Source organism: Rhyacophila brunnea, unplaced genomic scaffold (assembly GCF_057557595.1).
Source record: "Rhyacophila brunnea isolate RB1 unplaced genomic scaffold, BYU_Rbru_1.0 scaffold_5, whole genome shotgun sequence".
Lineage (NCBI taxonomy): Eukaryota > Metazoa > Arthropoda > Insecta > Trichoptera > Rhyacophilidae > Rhyacophila > Rhyacophila brunnea.
This window is the reverse complement of record NW_028233170.1, coordinates 21,930,992-21,956,864: the sequence shown is the minus strand read 5'-3', so window position 1 is coordinate 21,956,864 and position 25,873 is coordinate 21,930,992. Positions and strand designations below refer to the sequence as shown.

The window sequence follows — 25,873 nt, the reverse complement described above, 5'->3', positions numbered from 1 at the left end:
AGGATACTTTCGTAATTAAGTTTAGGTACTTAGGGCTAGTTCTATATATACCAAATGATTCTCATCGATTTGCCGCCCTTCGAGTAACTGCCGCCCCCAAGTGACGATTAATCTGCCTACCCCCACGGGACGTCACTGGATTTTATTGAACTTGATTATGGCATCGACCCAGTGGGTTATTGGTCGCCCTTTTGCAGTATCACGCGCACACACAAGTTGGATTCATTTATTAAGCAATTGTATAATCGGGTATTCAACATACATAACTTAACAATATGGCTTCTGAAACAACAGTCTCGTTATATTGGCTACATGCGCAATATATAATAGGTTGGATACTCAATAGAGATTTATTGTATTTGCGATTTTCCCACGGACAAGGGTCAAGGGGAGAATATGTAGGTCCCCTAGACCAGCGGTTTCCAACCTATTGCCAGGGGAGGCGCCAAAATTTTTTAATAAATTAATTTTTATACCATAATATCTACAAATAAATAAAACTTCATATCTTAACGTAACAGTGAAAATTCAGTGCATGAATGTTTATTTTAATATATAATACATAAAACATATATTTAAATCCTATTAACAAAATATTTGAAGCGGAGAAATTTAAAAATGGCGCTTTAGCAAACGCTCTTTTTAAATACTGTTTAGTCATCGTTTAACATTTTATTCTGTGTATATTACATGCAATTATCTTATAATCGTGTATAATATCGGACATCGATAAAAGTACGTCATATCTAAGCCACGGCGTGTCTCGGTCTGTTTTAAATGGAACAACCAACATACGCTGCCATTTCACGGAGAGTGGGGGTGGCTAATTCATCCGAAGCGAACGAGGGATGTTATTAGGTAGGATAACATCTGTGTGGACTTGCGTTATCACGTTCACCACATAAAATAATAGTTATAATTTTGCAATATCGATTCCCTATATAATTTTAAAACACTGTGATCTTATTGTATCATGTTATTAAGTATTTTTAAAAATCGTATTTTAAAACACATTAAAATAATATACTTACATAAGAACAATTAATCAAGAAAAATACTCCGATTGATCGTATAGTTTCCACTAAATATATTTTAATATCATGTTTCTTATGCTGAAATAATACACATTAATAAATATAAATAACTACGATACTTGAACTTATACGCACGTATTAAGTCTATACCTCTAAGACTTTAGATATATCTTACCTACTTTTAGATAATTTCCCTAGTATATAAAAAAAATACTTATAATTTTGCAATATCGATTCCCTGATTATAATCTATAATATAAAAATGAATATTTGTTAGTTTGTTTGTTCGTTTTTTTATGCGCTGCCATACCGTTCATCCGATTGCGATAAAACTTTGTCAACTTATTGCTTGCACTTGCGCGCAGATTATAGACTATATCTTATACATACAAATGAAAGTCTGTCTGACATATGCGTTCCTATACCATTCATCCGATTGCGACGAAATTTTGGTGAATTGATGTGTGCACTACGGGTGCGAGTCATAGACGCTAAATGTAAAAGCAGCTGAAATGGTGGATTGCTTTGAGAGAAAGATCCTTAGGCGGATATACGGACCCATGAATGATGATGGGGAGTGGAGAATTAGGTACAACACGGAACTATACCGCTTATACCAAGATTCAAAACTCTCCAACTTCATAAAACTCCAGAGGCTAAACTGGGCAGGCCATGTCCAGCGCATGCCTGAGTCACGGATACCGAAGAAGATCCTCGAAGGAAACCCAGGAGGAAAAAGGCCAGTGGGAAAGCCACGCACACGATGGCGTGATAATGTTACAAAAGATGCCAACCAGATACTAAAAATCAGGAACTGGAAAAGACGTGCGGAGGACCGTTCCGGCTGGAGGATAGCGGTGGAGGAGGCCAGGGCTCGACTTGAGCTGTAGCGTCATCGAAGAAGAAGAAGATGTGTGCACACCCACAAAGGTTTCTGAATTAGAAAAACTATCTTTTTCTTCTTCATTATATCTTCTTTTATTCATATGGTTCCTATACCATTCATCGGATTGCGATGAAACCTTCGCCAGTTGTTGTGGCAACACCCGCAAAGGTTTCTGAATCAGTACAACCATCTTCTTCTTCTTCGTCGTCTTCATTCTATATTCTTTTATTCTTATGATTCCTATACCATTCGTCCGATTGCAATGAAACTTGCGTCAGTTGTTGTGCTAACACACGCAAAGGTTTCTGAATTAGTACAACCATCTTCTTCTTCTTCATCGTCTTTATTCTATATCCTTTTATTCGTATGATTCCTATACCATTCGTCCGATTGGAATGAAACTTTCGTCAATTGTTGTGCCCACACCTACAAAGGTTTCTGAATTAGTACAACAATATTTTTCCTCTTCTTCTATTCGTATGCGTACCTATTCCATTCATCCGATTTTAATAAAACTTTCGTCAGTAATTGTGCCAACACCCGCGAAGGTTTCTAAATTAGTACAATTATCTTCTTCTTCTTCTTCTTCTATTCGTATGCGTTCTTATAACATTCATCAGATTGCGATGAAATTTTTCTCAGTTGTTGTTCGCATACCTGGGATGGTTAGTATTATATAAAATACAAAGTTTGTTGTTTGTTTGTTCCATCCAATTTTGAATTTTTTACTACATATTAATACTATTAATAACGTTTGCATATTTTGGATTCGATTTTAATTTACAGTTCTTTTGTTTGACCTTTACTCCTATTAGAATTACTTTCATATTGTATTACACAGATATTTTAATATTAAAAAGATAATTTCATTATTATTTTTTAAATATCTAAGGTAAATGTATCCACTAAGCGACCCTGTGCGAAGCCGGGTATCTCACCTATAATATAATTTCAAAACACGTTAAATATTTATATAAGAATAATTAAAAACAAAAATAATTCAATCTTATAGTTTCCACTAAAATTATTTAATGTTATGTTTATTATGCTGAAATAATTACACATAATAAAAATTAAATCACTACGCTATGTGTACCTATACGCATGTAGTAAGTCTATAATATACCCACCTTTCGAGAATTTCATAACAAGAGGTTTTCTAGTCTATGTTAAAATAAATATATTGTATCTCCATAAAAATGTACTTTCATACATATTATATATTGCCAAACTGGTAGGTGCGCAGTGTTGCGAAGGTAGGCACGAAAAGTTTTACACAAATAAAGCCACGTCATGATTGCAGTTTGCAAATAAAGTTTATAAAACAGCCGCTAGTTATAAACTACATAAAAACAGTCCTAAAAAACGTTGTTTGTTAAACTGTCTGAAGATAACATGTAGACTAATTTTTTAATACCTCACTTCTATACTATTGTTGAGTGTGCTGGCTATCTCGTGAAAAAATGATATACAAGGATCAAATCATAATATTGAAATTTGAGGCAAATTTGTTAACGAATGATAACTGTTGTTAAATTTGTCTATTTAGTTAAAATTAAAAAAAAGTGAATAAATCAATGCAAGGACCACTAATGCATTGACTGATTTAAAAAGACAAAGTGAAGGCATACATAAAAAATTGGAGCTTTGGAAATCAAAATTTAAAAAAAAAATCGTCATGTTTCCACTTTTAAATGATTTTGCGCCAGATATATTGAAGCAAACAAAAATCTATTTACTGAGCGTTATGATAGTTTGCTAATGCACTTTCCCCATTATTTATTTCACAAATTTACTCTAATAGTAAAAAAATCATTTGATTTCAAAACTATGATATATTAAATATGTAGGTAGTTGTACGTTTGATGTGATACCTATATCATGAGTGATATATGTAATGATAACTCCCGTGTATGTGTATAATTTAGGAAACACTACATTATAGTACCACACTGCCCTTAACCTCAGAGATAGGTAGGTGGGCCCGACAAATATCCTGGCCTAGGGGCTCGCTTTTCGCAAAATCTTTTTTAAACATCCATCGCATGAAAAATAAATTAATTTAAATAAGTATAAGTAGTAATATAAGTAGTAAAACCTTGTTTATTATTTATATATTTAAGTTTTCTTTATTTTTGTATTAGTGCCTACATTTTTGACTATTTAAAAAGGTGTCTGAATTATTTAATGAAATAAAGGGGGGAGGCGCCAAGTTTCATTTTTTTTTAAAAAGGAGGCGTAATAACATTAAGTTTGGAAATCACTGATGTATTTGATAGGAACCGTAATTTAATACTTGTGTATTTTTGTAGATACTAAACATTATACTTACCTACATATAATAAAACAATCATTAGATTATAGGTATATATTAGGTGTGAAAGACCCCTTACTTCAAAAATTGTACTGAATTCCACACCACCGTGGAGGTACAGTTAAATTGCGGGTTTTTTTAAATCTGTGGTTTTCCCATTACGACTATTTCATTGTACTACGTTTTAACTTAATTTTCTAAGCATAACATATTATACAAACTACAAATGAATATATCTACATAATATTATCTAATTAAAATTTAAATGGTGACTCATAACTTTATATTATAATATAAAACAATCGAAATAATAAAACTACCTACTATTATATTTCTAAGAAAAATACTCACTTTCTGAAATGCAAAATATTAAGAATAACATTACCTACATAATATATACAAAATACATAAAAACATTTTATACATGTGATAGAGGTATTTTTTGCAATTTACATTAAATTTAGTCAATACCATTATGTACGGACTATGTCCAAAATGGTATACCAACATAAAATGAATTGATTTTACAGACATGGGGTGCAGAGAAATAATATTATATTATGTTTATACCTACATCAGATTGAGTATGATAACATTTTTATAATAAAATAATATTATTTGGTACTTATGACATTAAAAGCAAAATTAATAATTAGTAGGTAATCTTAAATGTATTAGTCCTACCTAAATAAATTCACTGATTTCAGGGACATAATAACATGGAGTTAATGTTATAGTATAATAACTACATGTAAATGCAACAGTTTCAATATAATTAATTATTTAGACATGTACCTACTCACTAATATTATTTTTTTTAAATAAAAAAGATAAAAATAAATATCAGTAAGCACTTATTCATTAGACGTAACCAACTGAAAGAAAGCATAGTGGTTCGTACCACGAGAATGTCGTGTATACTATACTATTGAAAATACTAAAAATACTTTCTGCGACTATTGTATACCTACATACTTCATAAACAAAAGAATATCTAGTTGTATTTGAAATGCATGTCCTGACTAAATAATATTCTTTTCGGGCATAAGTTATTATTAGTAATTTATAACTACAATATAATTTATTATAGAGGTAGAATATGCAAGTACTCATATGCACAAAGGAAAACCGACCGCTTGCTGTGCGTTTTTGTGCAGGTCACTCGAGGTAGGTATATTTTCAAATGCACATGTTCCACAAACTGATGTAAACTTTACAGACCTTGTAATAAGGGTTGGTATTCTTCTAAATCTGGGTAAAAAGGTTTTTATGACATGCCCGAGATACCGGGAATTTAAGGTAAGTGTTTAGGAATAAACGTCATATGAAGCAAAGTTAACATGATAAAATAAACACTAATAACATTACATTAAGGGTTAGTTTGGCATTTATCGTCAGATGCACGGAACATTTTAAATTTCAAGGTTCGTTATATTATGGGAGGATTTATACGAGCCATCAGTCATATAATTAAATTGAACAAACACATAAATTGGTCTCGCTGTTCTAACAAATAACATTTTATAATAGTGTCTCACTTTACAAAATTATTATGTGGGTTTCTCTAACGTATATCTTTTTACATAGCCCTATCACTGTCTTATCAAAATATCGATCAGACTTTGGAAAATGATTAATTTTATATAGAAAACATTCAATTAAACTACTTGTGCATTTTTATTTTTACGCATAAGCATTTTATCTACAAATAGCTAAAAGTAGATTTTTTTGTATATAATAATAAATGGGGTATCCATGATTTAAGGGCCTAAATAAAGTGCGAGTTCTTCATGGCAACGGGAGTGTTAATGCACAAAACGACCGCTGGTTGCATGAAAACAATAACCTCAAATTTAAATGTCACTCGTAGCTAAAGTGTCAACTGAAACGTGTAGGCAGGGTGTGATATTGTTTTTTTAAATTGTTTTTGACGTACAAAACGTTCGCTGGTTGCATGAAAACAATAACCTCAAATTTAAATGTCACTCGTAGCTAAAGTGTCAACTGAAACGTGTAGGCAGGGTGTGATATTGTTTTTTTAAATTGTTTTTGACGTGATTTCTTTAATATAATATAATAATAAAATATTTTTTAGTGGAATGGATACATTTTTGAGTGGTTGTAAGAGAAAAGGTGCTGATACTAGTGGGAATAAAACCGAAATAGAACAAGGAAGTAAAGCTCCCAAGAAAAGACAATACAGTTCATCCTATTTATCATTAGGATTCACTAGTGTAGTATAGATGGCTTGGAAAAACCAATGTGTTTGTTGTGTTCGAAAGTTTTGGCTTCAGATAGTATGAGACCAGTCAAATTAAAAGCGCTGACAACATTTAAAAAGATGTTCGTCACATCGGAAATGGATGATATTCACAAATCAACTACAACAATCAAATGATCGATTTGCACTAAAGAAAAAGTAGTCTTCACGTATCAATATACTATTGTAACCCAATTAATCGTAAAAGAATATAAACACTATGAAAATTAGGTTTAATGATTTTAAACAATATTTTGGCAAAACACAAGTATGTATTAGGTACCTATTTTCAGATTTAAATAATACTATAAATACCTATTTAAAAAGTGACGTTAATTAAAACTTAGGTAATTGTGCCGCAGATGCAGTCATGAGCTTTCATGATTTTTTTTTTTACGAAAACAGTTTATTCCATGTAGACAATTATAATAAATACCTTTTTCTGTCGGCGCATAGGCTTTTCGATCTAATAATTGTTAATTTAAAATGCTCATAGATTTTGATACTTACTTCATTATCACAAACTAAGATTATATTAGGTAATATTAGGTTGGGGTAGGTAAGGTTAGGTTAGGTTAGGTTAGGTTTTTTTTTTTTTTTAATTCGTTTATTGAATTCCTTGCTTTTTCGTACAAGGGTGTTAGGTTAGGTTAGGTTAGGTTGGGTTAGGTTAGGTCAGGTCAGGTTAGGTTAGGTTAAGTTATATTAGGTTAGGTTACGTTAGAATAGGTTAGGTTAGATTAGGTTTAGTTCAAAAAAGATACTTATATAATCTCATGACGGCATCTGCGCCACATTTACCAAAATTTATATCGATGAACCGAAAAAGATAAGTATACCTAGGTGGTGTTATTTGGTTGTAGATTTACATCAAATAATATATATACATATTTATATTACTGCGTTAAACATTAATTATATTGACACCTAAGCATCATTTTTCCGATTGTCTTCTAATAAAATTGTATTGTTACAATTATTAGTTTGACATTTGTGAATTTCTACCTTTTCTTTGTGCGATATATTATTTATCGGTGAAAACAATTTAAAAAAAAATGTGTGCAGTTGTCAAAATTGAGTGAATTTATATTTACAATGAGTGATTGATTTTTGTTTTGTGAAACAAACTATTTTATGTGATTTCATCTATTTATTTGTGAAATCATTTAATATATGTGAAAACTATTTTCCAAATGTTAAAGTTATTTTTTTTTTGTGAATTTTGATTATTGCATTGTGCGATTAATTCCCACCCAAATTAAAACGGCACCATGAAACTCTACATTCTGAATATGTTGATAAGCCCATAGAATTCTTTCAAAGAAAATTGGATGAGCTTAATAACCAAAAGCAAACGTTCAAAAAAATATTTTCTGTAACACCAAATGCATTATTATTGGCTTCGTACCATGTCTCTTACCGAATCGCAAAATGTAAGAAACCACATACAATAGGAGAAACTCTAATTTTACCAGCAGCTATTGATATGGTTCCAATAATGTTCGGCGAATCATATGCAAAACAGTTGCGACAAATTCCGCTTGCTGATAATACAGTCGGAAGAAGAATCAATGATATATCTGAAGATATTTGCGATCAATTAGTTTCTCGGCTGCGTAATTCGAAATTCGCCATACAAGTAAATGAGGCGACTGATATAGCTAAAGATGCCCATTTAATTGCATATGTTCGATATGCTGGGGAAAATAATATATTAGAAGATATATTATTTTGCAAACCCATTCCTGGAAGGACCACATCCATTGAAATTTTTAATATAATGGACAGTTTTTTTGAAGAAAACGACATAACGTGGAATAATTGCATTGGACTGTGTACTGACGGTGCTCACTCAATGTCCGGACACAAAGCAGGTCTTCAAGCATTAGTTAAAAGGAAAGCACCACATGCTATCTGGACGCACTGTATGCTTCATAGAGCAGCTCTAGTGTCAAAAAATATGAGCGAGGAACTTAACAACATTTTTACAAGAATTACAAAAATTATAAACTACATTAAGAACAGTCCATTGAGATCTAGGCTGTTTGCAAAGTTGTGTGTAGATATGGAAGCTAATTATACCTCACTTCTGTATTATTGTGAAGTTCGCTGGCTATCTCGTGCAAAAGTGATTCAAAGGGTATTTGAACTCAAAGAAGAAATAGCAACCTTTCTCGAAGGAAATCACCATGAAGAAGCACATTTGTGGACGAACGATAATTTCCTTGTTAAACTTGCCTATTTGGTTGAAATTTTTGGAAAATTGAGCAGTTTGAATAAATCACAGGGATCACAAATGCATCCACTTGTTCAAAAAGACAAAGTAAAAGCTTTCATTAAAAAGTTGAATTTATGGAAGTCAAATTTACAAAAGAATGAGTTGGACATGTTTTCACTGCTAAAAGATTTCTGGGCCACAGCCAATATTGAAACAAGCAAGAATCTTTTTATTGAACACTTGGATGGTTTAGTGCTGCATTTTTCAAATTATTTTAAAGACCTTGATTTCTCAAAGTTTTTGTGGGTACAGAATCCATTTATCGACAATGAAGATGACGAATTTGAGCTGACAACCATTGAAAAGGAAAAGCTGATAGAATTATCATGCGATAGCCTACTAAAACAAAAGTTTCAAAATGAAACCTTAATTCAATTTTGGATGAATCTTAGCGGAGAGTATGAATATTTGTATTACAAAGCAATGCAAGTGCTTCTACAGTTTGTAACGTCGTATTTATGCTAAACGGGCTTTTCGGCACTGGCTGCAATGAAAACCAAATATCGAGCTAGGTTAGTAGTCGAAAAATAGCTACGAGTGGCACTCTCCACATTGCCCCCAAGATTTGATAAACTTTGTGCCAATAAACAACAACAACCCTCGCATTAAATTTTTATGCGATAGATGTAGTTGGTTTAAATGTTTAAAAATATTTTTTTATAAAAAATAAATCTACACGTATGTGTATGTTATAGTTAAACCTTGTTATTATTCTGTTAATTGTAGTTTTCAGTTTTTTTTTATAATAAAGTTTTTATTATTTAAAACGTTTCTATATTATTTAATCTATTAAAACAATAAAAGGTAAGGGAGGCGCGGAAAAAAAATTGTTCGGGGAGGCGTAGTAGCATAAAGGTTGGAAACCGCTGCCCTAGACAACAGTTCTTCCACAAAAATATCATAAACTATCGATTTAATGATGTGGACAGTTAAAATTCTCTACAACAGGGTTTCCCAAACTGTGTTCCGCCGTACCTGAATAGGTGTTCCGCGACCATTTCGAAAGGTTTTATACACTGCAACACATTTAAAGATCTTCTACTAAGTAGAAGTAAAACTAAAATAGTAAAGAATCTACTTCATATTGAAAGGCGAGTGATGATCAATCTCCACTGATGTTTATGACGTCAAGTATCTAGATAGGTCATGGCTCCCACAAGGGGGGCTGACAGGCTTCTGGCCTAGGCTTACGGGTGGGGGGGGGGGCGTGAGAGATCGACCAGCCAAGTGAGATAAACACACATCACAAACATGCACTAATAGTAAAAAAATCTGTTGTTTCACTTCAAGCATACTAACATTTAATAATATGTGGTTTTGCCATGCTTACAATTTTTGATTATTGTCGATATTTGTCATACATGTCCATAATTGTGCATATCAACATAAAAGTGGGTGTATTAAAAATACAAAAAATCGCTAAAATACCCTTAATTTTCCCTCGAACACCATTAATTTGTAATATGCAACTGTAGATCGTCACATTGCCTTTCCTTTAACCATAGCGATAAGTAGAGGGCCCGCTTCGGGATGTGGGGGCCATGATCTAGGTACAGACGGAGGATCATCTTTTCTCACGTGCATGAAAAAGATGGAGTATATTGTTTTTAACTGACCGGCTGACAAGTCTTGTCAGTTTAACGACAGTTTCCAAAATTGGCAGAATAGTTAGCTGCGCTAATAAATAACCAAGAAAATAAACTAAGTGTTCCGTTAAAATTTCCGGGTTTTCGAAGTGTTCCATTGCAAAAAAAGTTTGGGAAACCCTGCTCTACAATATTGTGGGCATATAGCTAGTTCTTAAAATTACACAATAAATCTAGTCAATCAGTACTTAATCTAAAAGGTATCCCTTATTTATTTGTATCATAACATTCCTTGCTAAAATATTAATCATACTGTGGGAATTTGGTTAGTCATAAATTTATTTATTAATTCATGTCGTATGTACCTATATTATCTAATAATATTTTATAACACTAACACTGCAAGTTGTTTAAATACTTTACGCTCCAGCAATGGCACGTTTAGAGTAGAGGCCCGACTCACTGGCTAATCAATAATCATATTTAAGATTGTGTATAATTGATAACTGTATCATTGGTTTTAACTATTTCGAGGCCCCTTTTTAAATTTTGTGATGAATCGATAGCGTCATATGCGTCGAGGAAAATCGCCAATGCGCTCCAGGTATAGCGGAAGGTCACTCTTAATAGTATGCTATTTAGACGTTCTATATCCAGTCATCATTTTATCTTAAATTATATTGGTATTAGGTAGATACGTTAAAAGCAAAATTATTGTATTTCGAAGTGTAGGTACCAAATGATTATTACAGATAATATTTAATTACTCTTTAGAGACATTAGTCATTAGTCATTACTATCAAAATCCAGGAAGTTTTTGTAAGTTTAGTTTAATCGAAAACAAATCGTCATGCATAATGTAGATTCAAAGGATTTCACTATTTCAGTAAAACATGATGTTTTCAATCATATCTATTCAAGCGTAAACAATGTCGATCAAAATAGACCACAATCATTTTTATTCGTTGTAAAAATCTATCTTCATTAATTCTTTAGAAATGTTGTCTAGGATTAAATAAGTTACAAAATTTTACTTATACTTTATAACAGTGGTATTCAAATTGTATAACACAATACGCTAATGCAAGGTTTCCCAAACTATGTTCCGCGGAACACCAGTGTTCCACCGAACCTGAATAGGTGTTCCGCGACAATTTGGAAAGGTTTTATACACTTTTGCAATATTTTATGAAAACTAGTAAGGACGATTCCTGGGTTCGGAATCCATTTTCCGTGACAGTAAACCAGTAGGTTTAAGCGCAAGTGACTTAGTGACTCTGATTTGAAGATCAGCCTTTAAATGATTTCTGGGCGAGTTTGTCAGAAGAGTACCCCAATTTTTCAAAACAAGTTATTATTGGTTTCATGGCTCCCACAAGGGGGGGGGCTGCCAGGGCTTTAGCCTGGGGGCACGGGCTCTGGGTGGGCCCGGCGTGGCGGGTTGATCAGATAAGTAAGATAAACACACATCACAAATTTGCTTTAATAGTTTAAAAAAAAGTCGACTGCGGCGCTATTATACTTCATGACTATTAAAATTTGATAATTTTAAATAATATAATTGAACGATGTAATTTTTGATTATTACGTATTGATACTCGACAACTCGATGATGAAAGTAGATGTATTAAAAATAGAAAAAAAAATAGTTACCTAATAATACACCGAATAAGGGCCCTTAATTTGAGTTGTAAGTAACAAAATTTGAAAAATGTAATGTGATTTGTCACACTGCCTTTAACATTAGAGATAGGTAGGGCCGGTAGAGGGCTTGTCAAAGATCCTAGCCTGAGGGCCCGCTTCAGGATGTGGGGGCCATGATTGTTTTACTTCCGTTTTCTACTACATATTTATTTGAAGCGGGATTTTCTATTTATGCTGCAACGAAGTCAAAGTGCAGGAACAGGCTCGACGCTACACCAGATATTAGAATGCAACTTACCAATATTGTGCCTGATATCAATAAGATATACAATTCAAGGACTCAAAATTATCAAAGTCTATACCTAAGTGCAGGGCTCGAAATGGATTGGAGCGCACCGGAGCGCACCGGAGCGCCGTTCAGGTTCATAAATTTCCCAAAAGTATCGCTCCGTCCTGTGGAAAAATTAGCTTGACCGTCTGAGGTAGATAAACCATAGATATACCTGCCCAAGAATCTAACACGATTATTTTTATAAAATACACATCAAATTAGATAACTTACTGTCTATTTATATAAGTATGTAAATATTTCCGTAAAATTATCTAGCGCTCCGGTTCGTAAAAATTTCCATTTTGAGCGCTGCCTAAGTGCTTTATTTATTCATATTTTTATGTTTATATTATATAATAGTTGTATATTTAAAAATATGTAATTACTAAAAAAATAATGTGTTTTAATAACACTTTTTTTTTTAAATTTTAGTAGGAATGAATCTAAAAAATAAGCTAAGTGTTTCGTTAAAATTTCCGGGTTTGCGAAGTGTTCCATTGAAGAAAAAGTTTGTGGAAACCCTGCGCTAATGGATGACCCCATTGTTTGACAGATTGGTAACTTCCAATGCTCAGTCACCTTAACCTAAACAAAAATACTTTACAAAGATAATTTATTAATAAAGGGAAGTTCACACGGATTCAAATAATCTGAGAGAAATAAGTTGCTTCAGTGAATTGTTGTGTGGCTAGGAGATGATGCGTTACTTGGAGGCATCAAATTATGGAATGCATACGAATAACATAACTATTGGGAGTTGACTTTATAGGGGTGATTTTATTTCGCCTGCGGTGCTAATCGTGGTGCAAATATTGATTGAAAAAATCTTTTTGTTTAAAAATTTTAAATAGTGTAATAAAAATAATATTGGACTTGATTTTGAGTCTACTTAAGGGTGGCATTTTGTAATTCAGATTACTGTGCGTAAAATAATAGTTATTACACAAGCGGTTTCCAAACAGCTTAAAGGACACCAAGTTGTACGAAAAAGCAAGGGAATGGTTATTTAAAAAAAACAGTTTAAACACTACGTTGCGAGACGAAAAGGTTTGAAAACCTCTGCTTACAAAACAAAAAATTAAGATTTATCCAAAAAGCAAATGTGCCTACATTTAGTTGCCATTTTAAGAGTTACACGAAATTTGTTAACGAAGCTGACCTTCAGCCTACGCCTTTGACTATTTTTTTTATTATTTAACGAGAATGAAATATCCGTCTATATTCCTCACAATAAAAATGTCAGTCTGCATATTTGATCTTTGTCGATATGTCTAATAAGGGGAGTGATTCCATACCGATGATGTACTACGCCACAAAATTTAATTCCAATTATTTCATAAACCACGTAAATAATTTTTGTCAATTTTTGTTTGTCAAATAATATTAAATATAAATACTAATAAGTAATTAATTAATAATTAATTATAATTAAGTATTAATAATAACATTAATAACAAATAATAAATTTTTGTCTGTTATTTATTTTTACTAATATCTATGTAAGTGAAGTGTAAAAAATGTTCGTTCTGCATTCGTTAATATTTAAAAAAAATGCTTACCTTATGTATATCGGTAATTAATCATTTTTCCTTATATTCTATGTTTTTTTGTTACAATTTTATTTTTTTCATTATTAAATACCAACCACAACCAGCGCTCGAAATGGACCGGAGCGCACCGGAGCGCCGTTCCTGTTCGTGAAATCGGTAAGACTATCGCTCCATCTCGTGGAAAAAATAATCTGACAGTCTGAGCTAGTTAATCCATATAATAGAAAATATAACACTATTATTTTTATGAAATACACACAAAATTTCATAAATATGTAAATATCTTCAGAAAACTGTCGAGCGCTCCGGTTCGTAAACTTTTCCATTTCGAGCGCTGACCACAACTGACCGTGGAGCCCAATTACAGTTGTAAAACTTACAGGCTTGAGGAATTCACATATTATATAATGTAAATATATTGTGACCTCAACGGAAATCGAATCCGGAGTTGTTGAAAATTCACCGTTTTTGTAAAAATTATCATATACCTATAAACCTTATCTGGAAACACTGGTTTGTCTGTGACTGACGGACAATACGTTACGAATTATTACGAACGATCTAAAATAATCGCAATCAATAGTAAATTTTTATTCTAACATGACGTCAGAATTGATCGCCAAAAATGACGATTATTATTATTATAACTCATTATAATGAAATGGAGATAGACGGGGCACATTACTCGTCGAAAGGACGGCCGCTGGACAAATGCCGTCGTCCAATGGTACCCAAGGGGCACGAAACGGCTACAGGGTCGCCGTAAAAGCCGCTGGATTGACGAACTGATAAAGTTCGGCGGAAATACGTGGCAGCGAACGACACAGGACCGAGGGAGTTGGAGGAAACTTAGGGAAGGCCTCATCCAGCAGTGGATTGACCCCGGCTGATGGTGATGATATTTTATAGTCGCCATCTTTCAATGTGCCGACGTCCAGAATATTTTTTCTAAGGCTAACAATTCAAATAGGTACCTACTGACAATTAAGTGTAATCGCAATTATCAAATTATATAAGTACAATACTTTCATATAATATCCCTCTAGTTTAAGTCCAAATATTTTGATCTGGTTATTTTTGCAAATGAAATGAGCCCTGAAAAGAATTTGAAAATACGTGTGCCGTGACGTGAAAAATATTTAGAATTACTGTATTATTGTAAACTCGAAAGGTATGTTCAACCCGGAATTGCTATTTCTATTCAACCTTGGGATTAGACAAGCGGGTGAGAAAAAAACGATTTATTTCTGTCCGGTACTATTGTGTGAATTTATATTAAGTACCAAAAATTAGAACGCTCACATTTTGTAGTACTCGAAGATTTAGTTTATATGAAGTTTTACCATTGCATCTATGCATATTATTATTCCAATGCTGTAATCCCGCGAATGAGTAGGATTTTTGTTGAGACTGCACTATTTTTATGTTTATAGGTACATCAACGGTTTAATTTTAAGTATACCCTTTTGTCAACTATAATCCTAAAATCCCAGGACCAGAAATAATAGAAAGTTCAATATCTACATAATTGAATAATCGATTAAAAAATCATCGTGTATTGAAAATTATCGTATTTTCTTGGATTGTATTACCAGTAATATTAATCTCTCAAAGCTTGGTTAACGTTACCCTGCAAGTACAAATATGATACAAATACAATTACACGTGGGTGTCAGATCGACGCGTTTACTCTTAATCGGTTCACGATACTAATTTTTATTTTATTAATTCAATCGCAATAATCGTGCCTATATTTTGTGAAGTGGATTGGATGGTGGGACTTATTTATCATTCATGAGAATCATGACGTTCATGACGCTATGTGTGGCGCTAGACAATTAGAAAGGTATAATACGATTTTGTGACCATTATATTATTATAAATACATAATATTGCCTATTGTTTTATATTAATTACTATCGTTGACATTATAATATTAAACCAATAAAACTAGTTTTACCAGACAGTCGAAAAATATTATTTGGGAAATTTTGGCATGCGTACGTAAAAAGGTTCGCCATCCCTGCCGTACATGTTTCACTGGAACGGTTGACCCCGCCAGGACGAATATAAACATTATATGCATCTAGGCTAGAAAAAAGTGTATAAATAAAATAAAAAATTGATAAATAAGAAAGCGACAAATTGTTTAACTCTTTGCATAGCATCATTGATACAATCATAAGATTGGTACTTTTAGTAAAATCTGTATTTAATTATCAAAAACCGGTCTCCCCTATCTAGTCGACCCCATGTGGTATGCAACCTATCGGTTAAGAACCACTGCGACTTGTTCGTGATTTTTATTATGTTTTTAGCTATGTAAGTATAGGTATATTATAGAGATCGCAATTTTTAAGGCGAATTAGTAGGTGGTTTCGGATAGAGGACGACACGACCTGTTACAAAGTCGGTTCATGTGGTATTGTTTATTTTGTGTAGTCGCGGCCGAACAGATAATATTTGTATGGCCGCATCATTAAATATTATAATGGTGGTTCGTTTGTTGTATTTTCTGCGTCGTTATTTTTCTCATTCTCAATTTTTTAGAGCACCTATTCCATTTTTTACAACGTTTTTCTTAGCTCGTATTCTTATTTGTCCGGTGGTTCTTTGTCCGGTAGTTCTTTATCCGGTACAAATCTTGCAATCGATTTTTAACTAACTTTCCGACTAGCTAGACATTTGAAACTTTTAGAATATATCAGAACACGATACTAATGCAATTTTTTAATACTTTTAGCCATCTTTAAGTAGGATTGAATTCATTTTCAGTTAATTCTGTTTTGTATGAAAAGTTATTTCGACACCATTTTTGGTTGCTAGGGGTCTGGGGTCCTAGGAACTAAATTATTAGTATATACGTGCGTTACTATGGAAATCAATATGAATGTTAATATTACATTTCAGTATTATTTCTATTAAGTACAATTTTTTTATCGTTTAAGCTAGTCAAGTCAAGTTTATATGATTTAACAGAAAATTTAAAAACGTTGTATATAAAAAGTTATTTTAATCTTGTAATTATTTAATTATTTAATTAAAACTGTCGCAGACCCATGCTGGCAACGATACATGTAAGCTTATCTCATAGTCAAAAAACACTCGCGACCACTCAACCAAAATGCAATGTAATCTAATAATAATTGTGTAATGCAGAGCCAGCGACCGAAATGACCGGAGCGCACCAGAGCACGTCTCCGGTTCGTGAAATCACCGAAATTATCACTCCGTCTCGTGGAAAAATCAAATATTGTGTTCCGGTTCATGATTTGTTAAAAAGTAATTAAATTCACATACTCTATTAATTATAGGTACACATTTAAAATTGAATATGAAACTTGTCGGACTCATGGTAAACAATAATATTTAAGATTTTTCGCCTGCGGCGCTGACAACTTTCCTACAAATTTAAAGACTGTGATTGCATATGACCGTTTGAGCCAGTTAGGTATATAACGAAACAATTTAAAACACTTATCTGTACATAATAAATAAAATAAAATAAAAAGGCCTTTTTATTTCTTACAGATAAAAAGTAAATGGCTATATTTAATGTATATATAACCTATAATTATATATATATATCTATCTATGTATGTTTTTTTATATTTTATCTAAGTATATTTTTATATAATACATATATATATATATATTAAGATTTTTATTTTGTAAATAATACTGATAATACTATCTGTACATACCATACATAAAATTAGATAAATGTGTTATTGTTTTCTACAAAAATATCGAGCACTCTGTTCGTATAGTTTTCCATTTCGAGCACTGTGCAGAACCCACTATTCCAAGTTGCACATATTGCATATAATTACCTATAGTTCGGTACAGATTTTAGAAGCAAACCTAATAAAACCTAGCAAGTACCTTTATAACAAGTTATATAATATAAATAACATAGCATAAAAACAAGCCAATAAAATATCTCTAATGATGAGTATCAGCATAAAACCTTAGATACAATAATTAGTATCAATTTAATGTATTATGATCATCTAGAATTTTTCGATCAGTGTTAAAATACTTATTTAGTAGGTATACAAACGATAGATGCAAACTATATTCAAACCACGCAATGTATTTAGTACCTATCCATTAATATGAAATGCAACCTATTGAGTTTTTGTTGTCAAGTCCATCGTATAAAAATTCCTTTAGAAGGGCGCGAGTTCCATGCTATAAATATTATTATTTATTACCCCAGCCGGTCGAAAAATATTGTGAGTTTTGCCCTTGGAAGAAGTATTTTGTAATTCTAATCAAATATTGTCAATTTTAACACGCTGTAATTAATAACAACGTTATGTTATTATAAATATATCTCGCCGTTCTTTATACAACCCGTTGTTGTTTTTTATGACTTGGAGCCATCTATCCTTACAGCATCGTCATCATCAATCTTCTCATAATATTATTATGATCGAATCAGCGAAACCACGTCAGGGTTGTTTCGTCTCGGAGTATCGGTAGGTATTTATTATACAATTTATTCCTCCAGGGCTGTTCCAAACTAAATTTTCGGTTCTTGTGGGTTTAAGGTAAGCTAGCAGCAAACATGCTTTGAAAATAGCCGTTATACTGGATTATTTATTAAGTTATGTTAGATTAGGTTTTTATTCTTGAATTCATGAATTTTGCCAAATTCAGATATGAAAATTGGCGCGGTTCCCGCCTGGCTTCCTTTATACCGACGTGTACCAAATTTTCTAGTAAATTAGTGACAAAGCTTATTGTAAGTAAATTTCATAATAATACATACGTACATGAGAAGAATGAAAGTTACTATAATATAGACAATTGTGTAATGTTTTTCACTATGATGATTCAAATTGATGTCGAATATTTAAAAGGACATCGGTATTATACGGAACACACTTTGAGAAACGGTCTGTCAGACGTTGAAAACAGTAAGAGAATTTAGAAATAGTATTAACGATCGGTCAATCGGGGATACAATTACTAAGTCCATGGTTTCAATGGAAAACGGGGCCATTCATACATTCGAAGATAATTGTTTACTCAAATTAAAACAAATATACAATAAATTTGTAGGTATGCTGTTATGATTTATCATTAACGAAAGGTTTTGTTTTGATAATACAGAGTTCTGTGGAATAAGTAGGTAGTACCACTGCTTTGTTTTTCTTTCATTGATATTAATAGCATATAATATAATCTTCATCGTTGCCGCGCTTATTTTATGGGTAACATTTCTTTCAAGTTCTTCGATTGATATACAATTGAGACCATACTGAAAATTTCGTGTAGCACTAGTAATAAGACAAGTATTAAAGACATTAGTGACGGAATTACGAAAAGTAAAATCGATTTATTCAAAAAACAAACACCATTCACACTAGACTACATACTTGAGGATCAAACTATTATACCTATTAGTTTATGAAACAATGAATAACTATAATTATTAATAAATTTACATAATATGGCAGCTCATTTTAATTGTAGCCGTTATATAAATTAGAAACTGACCATTAATTTAATATTGTTTAGAAATTTTATTATTCAAGATCCTAAAAAGATCGTAATATTATGGGCCTCCACTGAGTGAATGTTGTATTAACATATTTTTGTTTTTACGAAAAATGCATGTTAGCCACATGCTTGCTCAGTCTATTAGGTTCAAACTCTAAATACATATTGAAAAACAGCATGTGTATTAAATTTGTCAGACTCTATTATAACTAGGGATTCCAATCCCGGGATCCTGAGCTGTTTTCGATACCTATGATTCCCGGGATTGATAAACTTAATTGATTTTTTTATCAATTTTTATGGAAAATAAAATAAAAACGAAAATATAACTGAAAAAATACTTTTAATAACAAATAACTACATTAGAAATAAACTGAGTTTGATTGAAGTTTGATTTATACCCATGTGTAAGTTGCCGATTCATTTTATTTTTTCACATAATTTAATAAAAATGAGAAAGATTGGAAAAAAACAATGCTTCGCACTATTAACAAAGTAATTCAACCATGATCTCATAAGTTTTATGGCAGTTTCATATTTGGCTGACTAATTAGATTTATGAAGCGGAAAGGCCATAAGCACACCATGATTTGCTTTACTGTTTTAAATCTCGCTAACCTATTCATTAAGTCTTTACTATCTGAAACAGCACTCTCATATTAAATTCACATTATTATTTATATTACAATATTATTTACTCCATTAAACTAGTATTTTCAAGATTGAATGTATACAATATTGACAATAAATGTCTTACATAGTATAAAAAATTGTAGTAGATTTATTTTTGACCGATTTTATCAATGTTATTTGTAAATATAAAATTTTTATATTAACAATGGAAAAAAAATGCCATTCCCGGGACCAGTCCCGGGATCCCGAGATTGTCAAATTGTAATCCCGAAATCCCGGGATCAGAATTTTGGCTCGGGATTGGATTCTCTAATTATAGCGACATCGTGGTCATACTATTATTGTTACTGTGCTGTTTTTGTAATATTTTACAAAATAATTATTTTACACAGTTTACAAATATGTATTTAATTCTGAAAACACTCATGAGAAAATATAGCCAATAGAAAAAATCTTTTTCGTAAAAAGTAAGACACCCGGCAGGAATTGAAACTGCGTCTCTTGGGAATCGCGCCTTGTGTATTACCAGTTACCACTATGCTACGACTGCCATGCTTAATTGCGAATTTTTTTGACTATTGGCTTTTTATTAATACCTGCTCATTAGTGCTCTCCAAATTGAGTTACGGTAGACTACCGATTTTTGTATTCTGAATTAAAGTATGAGTCTGAAAAACACTTCTGAGAAAATACACTATAGCCCCCGTGCGCATTGTCCACTATGCTACTAGGTGACATGATGTACCATTCTAATTATTGAACATACATAATTTCAACTTATTATTAACAAATTTTCAGAATTACATATGTTTAATAATTAGAGTGGTACATTCTTAATTCTTGTGAATTATTCGTTGAATAAAAGAAATAGTTAATTAAAATAGGTATTTAATGTATTTCAATTGAAAATCTAAAAGTTCCAGTATGAATTATTTCATAAACTGGCTCGTTACCCATTCGGCCACTGTGAACATACAAATAATAACAATTACACAAATGGATTTCAACATAAAGCACATTTTATTTAGTATAAAAATTGATGGTTTTTTTCAAAAAGATTGGACTCCTTCCTTCAATCTCTTTGGGTTTTTTTAATAAAAATGATCATCGGCTAAAAAAATATACCTAACATTATGATAGGTATATTTTTTCAATATTAACTAAGTTTATATAAAAGTTAAAAAAAAAATGTTTTGTGAGATTATATAATTTAGAAAAACACTAACCGAGAGAGTATATCACAACCAATAGAAAAAACTTTTTTGAAAAAAGTAAGCCAACCGGTCGGGAATCGAACCCGGCATCTCCAACGGGTAAACGCCCCAAACTCGTCGCATTCAGCCATTATGCTACGGTCAGACATACTAATATCGACAAATATTTTAGCTATTGATTATTAAATACCTATCACTCAGCGTTCTTCGAAATCATGCTACTTCGGCAATCGATTTTTGTTTATTAAATCAAAGTAGGTAGCTATTTTACTATTACAAAGATTACTAACCGACGTCTAGGAATTTGGAGAATATTGGAGTTTTTTCTATTGGTTGTGATATACTCTCTCGGTTAGTGTTTTTCTAAATTATATAATGTTCAATAATCAGAATGATATATTCTTAAATCTTGTGAATTATTCGTTTGAATAAAAGAAATAGTTTTGTGAGATGTTTGTATTATGATGATGATGAGAGTATTATGATCCGAAAATAGTTTTCTATGAAAATCGCTGAAGCGAATTCCAGCTTGTCATAATTATTGCCGCTCTTATGAAAATAATAAAGAAATCTGTACTTGATGATTTAATAATTAATTATTATTATATAAAAATTAACGGCAGGCCCGATCTCCATTTCCCAAACTATTTTCTCAATATAAAAAAAAGCTTTAGGCTTGCAGAATTTTGGTAAATCATCGTGCAGCCATGTTGGCAAAATTACAAGATCGACTTGTTGCTAATTTATTAATCAATAGACTAGAGGGTTTTTTTTCGGCTTCGCTTCCACAATATCTTTGTTTAAAGTATTTTTTCGTTGTAGAAAATTGTCTCGTGAATCCATTACTCATATTAAATGGTACATAACCCCGTAACATTGTTAGAAACATATACCTACATATAGACTGCAGATATCACCAATCTGAATCTGTACCGGTTGACCCAATTTATATACGGACTCTGAAATTACACAAATAAAATGTATTCATGTAGATTTTTCTACACGTTTTATTTTATTAATCGTTAATTTTCAAATGATTCAAATAAAAACACATTTTTATGATGAAAGTGTGTAAATTAAATAAATTATTTATTGCGATTCTAAAAATCTATCTTTATTTGTTGCTTGAAAGCTATTTTTATTATTCGATCAAACACGTACGTTCTGATCATAGTGATAGGTTAAATTTTTATGACTTAAAAGGCATAACATAAAATAAACTGTTTAGACAGATTAAAAGAAAAAAAATGACTGACAATTTAGAAATACTATGCCGATTCAATGTTCATTTACTTCAACCACAGTATGATAACAAAGTCCACCAGTTATTATAACTTATCTATCTATATAGTTACCATCTATTATCATTTTAAAGTCATCGATGTAGAACTTATTACATTGAACTCCAAGATGTGAAGCTTGTTGACTGGACCAAGTTCCTTTTTGATTCATGATACGGAGGAATTAAGCAAATGGTACACAAAAGTGATCAACATAAAAAAGCTCATAAACAGAGTAGATATTGGTATTACGTTGGGTTCCACAGCTTATTTTGTTATTGCTCCACCGTGTAAGATAGCGTGTCCGGAAATTTGTACGTATGCAGTTCGCCGTATCACACTTCAAAGTATTGTCGTATATTAAAGACCATCCAACCTCCTTGGGTCGTACAGTACTGAGATAAAATTGAAAGTAGCCAATATACTGGATTATTTGTTAGGTTAGGTTTTCATTCTTAAATTCATGAATTTTGCCAAAATCGGCTATGAAAATTGAATTAATGTTCATATTAAATCTAATAACATTGGAGACCGTATAGTATACGGACATACGGTCATCTCTTTCCGATAAGAAAGTTCACGGCGGACTGTGCTACGGTGAAATGAAATACGTACAATTTACATGTAACCGTAGGATAGGTAGTTGAATGGGTGTCAAACAGGAGTTATTACTAATCTTGCTATTACATGTGTGAATTAAAATTAATCAAATATACCTACAACAGCCTCGTGCCTTCATTATAATGTTTAGTCAACACAAATGCAATGCTCAAAGAAACAATCCTTGTGGTGTATTTGCTTTGGTTTATCGTAGGCTTATATTAACATTAATCATGATTTTAACGTAATATTATCAAAATTGTCATGTAATAAATTCGCCTCTATTTAACTCTGATACATATTATTTTAAATACTTATACCGTTTTATTCGCATTTTGAAAAACGGCCCACGTTACGTCAAAATGGAGATTTTACCTAACCGAAAAAAAAATATTAAAAAAAAGGTACATGTTCAAACACGCGCGTTACCATGATCTTACTCCCTACTTCATTTATCGTTTGTCAATTTATGGCTACGGCTGTATGTTGTAGCTTAGCCACTGGGAAATGCTAATAGAAATGGCGTATTTCAAAAAAATACTACCTTATTCTTAGGTGAATAATTATTATAAAGCAAATATTATTCGTAGAATGTTTATCACATTTGAATGGCCAAAGACATAGCTTGTAATCAATATCTTTAGAATTATATTCAAATGTGTAAATCTTGCCCATTTTATGAATAATAAAATGCGTATTTTTTGTCAAATTTGGGATCATAGAGATTATCAATATAATTTTTTATTGTAAATATTTCACTATAATAATGTCGACATAAATTTTACTAATGGTTTTATAAATGCTTTTAAAAATTAATAAATATAAAAAAATCTTACCACCACTTCACATGGACGTACTGAAATATGACTATTTTCTAAAACATTAGAGCGAGAGGTTTAAAAGAATACTATTTTATGTAATAAAAATACTTTATGCAGTCATCAAATGTGTAAAATAAATATAAGGGATAATAAGGATTCAAAATTATGTAAGTAGATTATCTACAACGTTTAAGGAATGTCCAGGATCATGCTTTGAAAATAGCATAAAACCTCTATTTTGACCACGCATCGCACGTCCCCCCTTAAGTGAATAATTCATTTTTTTTTCTTTTCAGGAATATCCGCTCAGTGCAAGGAATGCGCCGTAACAAAGACCGGAGGAAGTTCTGCTTTTTCTCTTTGTATGCGTGGGGAGTTCCACTGCTGTTGACCACCACCACTTACCTGATAGACGAGTACGATGTGGCTCCAGGGTGGCTGGATCCCAATGTAGGAAGAGCGCAGTGTTGGATTACCACCAGTAAGTACATCTCCACGTGATGCACATACATATTTTGTATGAGATATTATTAGCACGATGGAGTGTCGTCGGTCCCAGGTTCGAATCCTGGGTCTGGCAACTACACATATTATTCTTTTTCAATTTGTGTATGAGTCAGAGTATGGACCTAATAGGTTGAACAAGTGGCTGACGCTCATTAACCGTAAACAACAAAAATCTGTTAATGCAAACCTCCATTCCGTGGAGGCCCATGATGATCCTATTAGGATCGGACATGGTCGGAATGAAATGAATGAATGGATAGGTATTGTACTCACAACATATCCTGTCACTTCGCGAAAACGAATATCATTGTCGCTTTCCCTCCACAGATTATTCGATAAAATATTTATCGAAGTAAAAAATAGCATACCTACTATAATATTTGAAAACATTTTTAGTATTTTATTATTTATAGAATAGAACATTCGTTTCGGCAAGACAAGACAGAGTGACATGCTATAACAATTTAGACACAATCACTAGTCACACTCACCGGTGGTAACCATGCGCTGGGATCCATGTTGACTTGATCTTTCCGCCTGCATCCCCGTTAAAAATTAAGGAGGCCTTTCTGGCAACAGGGGAGCAACGACTATCAATATTTTTTGACCGATTCTTCGATAGGTACTTTTCGTTACGGTACTTTCGGTACCGAGAATTGATACGTTTTCTTACTATATAACGGCCTTATATGCATCCAGTATAGTAGGTATGTATACCCATATTCTAGTAGGTATGCATACTCTGATTTTTCCAAGCATAGTCTAATATACAATAATTAATTATATACACGACAAGGCGAGAATCGCCATCGTGTGACTTCTAATGTTTCGCGTTTTTAAACAATCTATGGTTCGAACATAAAGCTAATCCTGGATCTACTATTATGATTATACAATGGCATAATATTATGCTCCTGCATAACATATCAATGTGGACACGTTCGCAGAATAGTCCAAATAAATTAACGCAAATTTTCAATAATCACCATTACTGTTATATTAGTATAATATCTAGTAGTTTTTTCAACTGTCCATACAAATTTATAGGTTCCTAAATGCTGTAAACGCGGATTTTTAATAATGACTCTTAAAGTAAAAAATATATAAGTTTATCTGTTCAGGAAATAATCAAATAACTAGTATTCGCAACGAGCTTTATTTTATTTTTCACACGCTACATTCCAATTTGTAAAGGTAAGTATATTCATTATGAAACCAGATCTTTGAATTAAATTATGTTGCCATTTTTTTTCAATTTTCGCGCCAAAACTCCGTAATCATATTATTTTGCACCTAATTTTGATTGAAAATACATAATTTAATTAGATTTAAAGCACATGAGTTAAGACTATTGCATTTGTTGGTAATTGTTGCTCAAAGTGTAGGTATTTAAAATAAAGAATGCCTCATCCTAACTTTTAGCC

General features: G+C 32.1%; 1 protein-coding gene across 1 annotated transcript in view; it reads left to right on the top strand.

Annotated features, from left to right (window-relative positions):
• The window catches only part of LOC147066153 (G protein-coupled receptor Mth2-like), a 90,630-nt gene that overhangs the window by 51,093 nt on the left and 13,664 nt on the right, over window positions 1-25,873 (top strand). Inside the window, exon 5 of the mRNA XM_085955837.1 lies at window positions 24,239-24,423. Within this exon, the coding sequence (XP_085811963.1) occupies window positions 24,239-24,423 (185 nt within the window). The remainder of the gene's footprint in view (window positions 1-24,238; window positions 24,424-25,873) is intronic.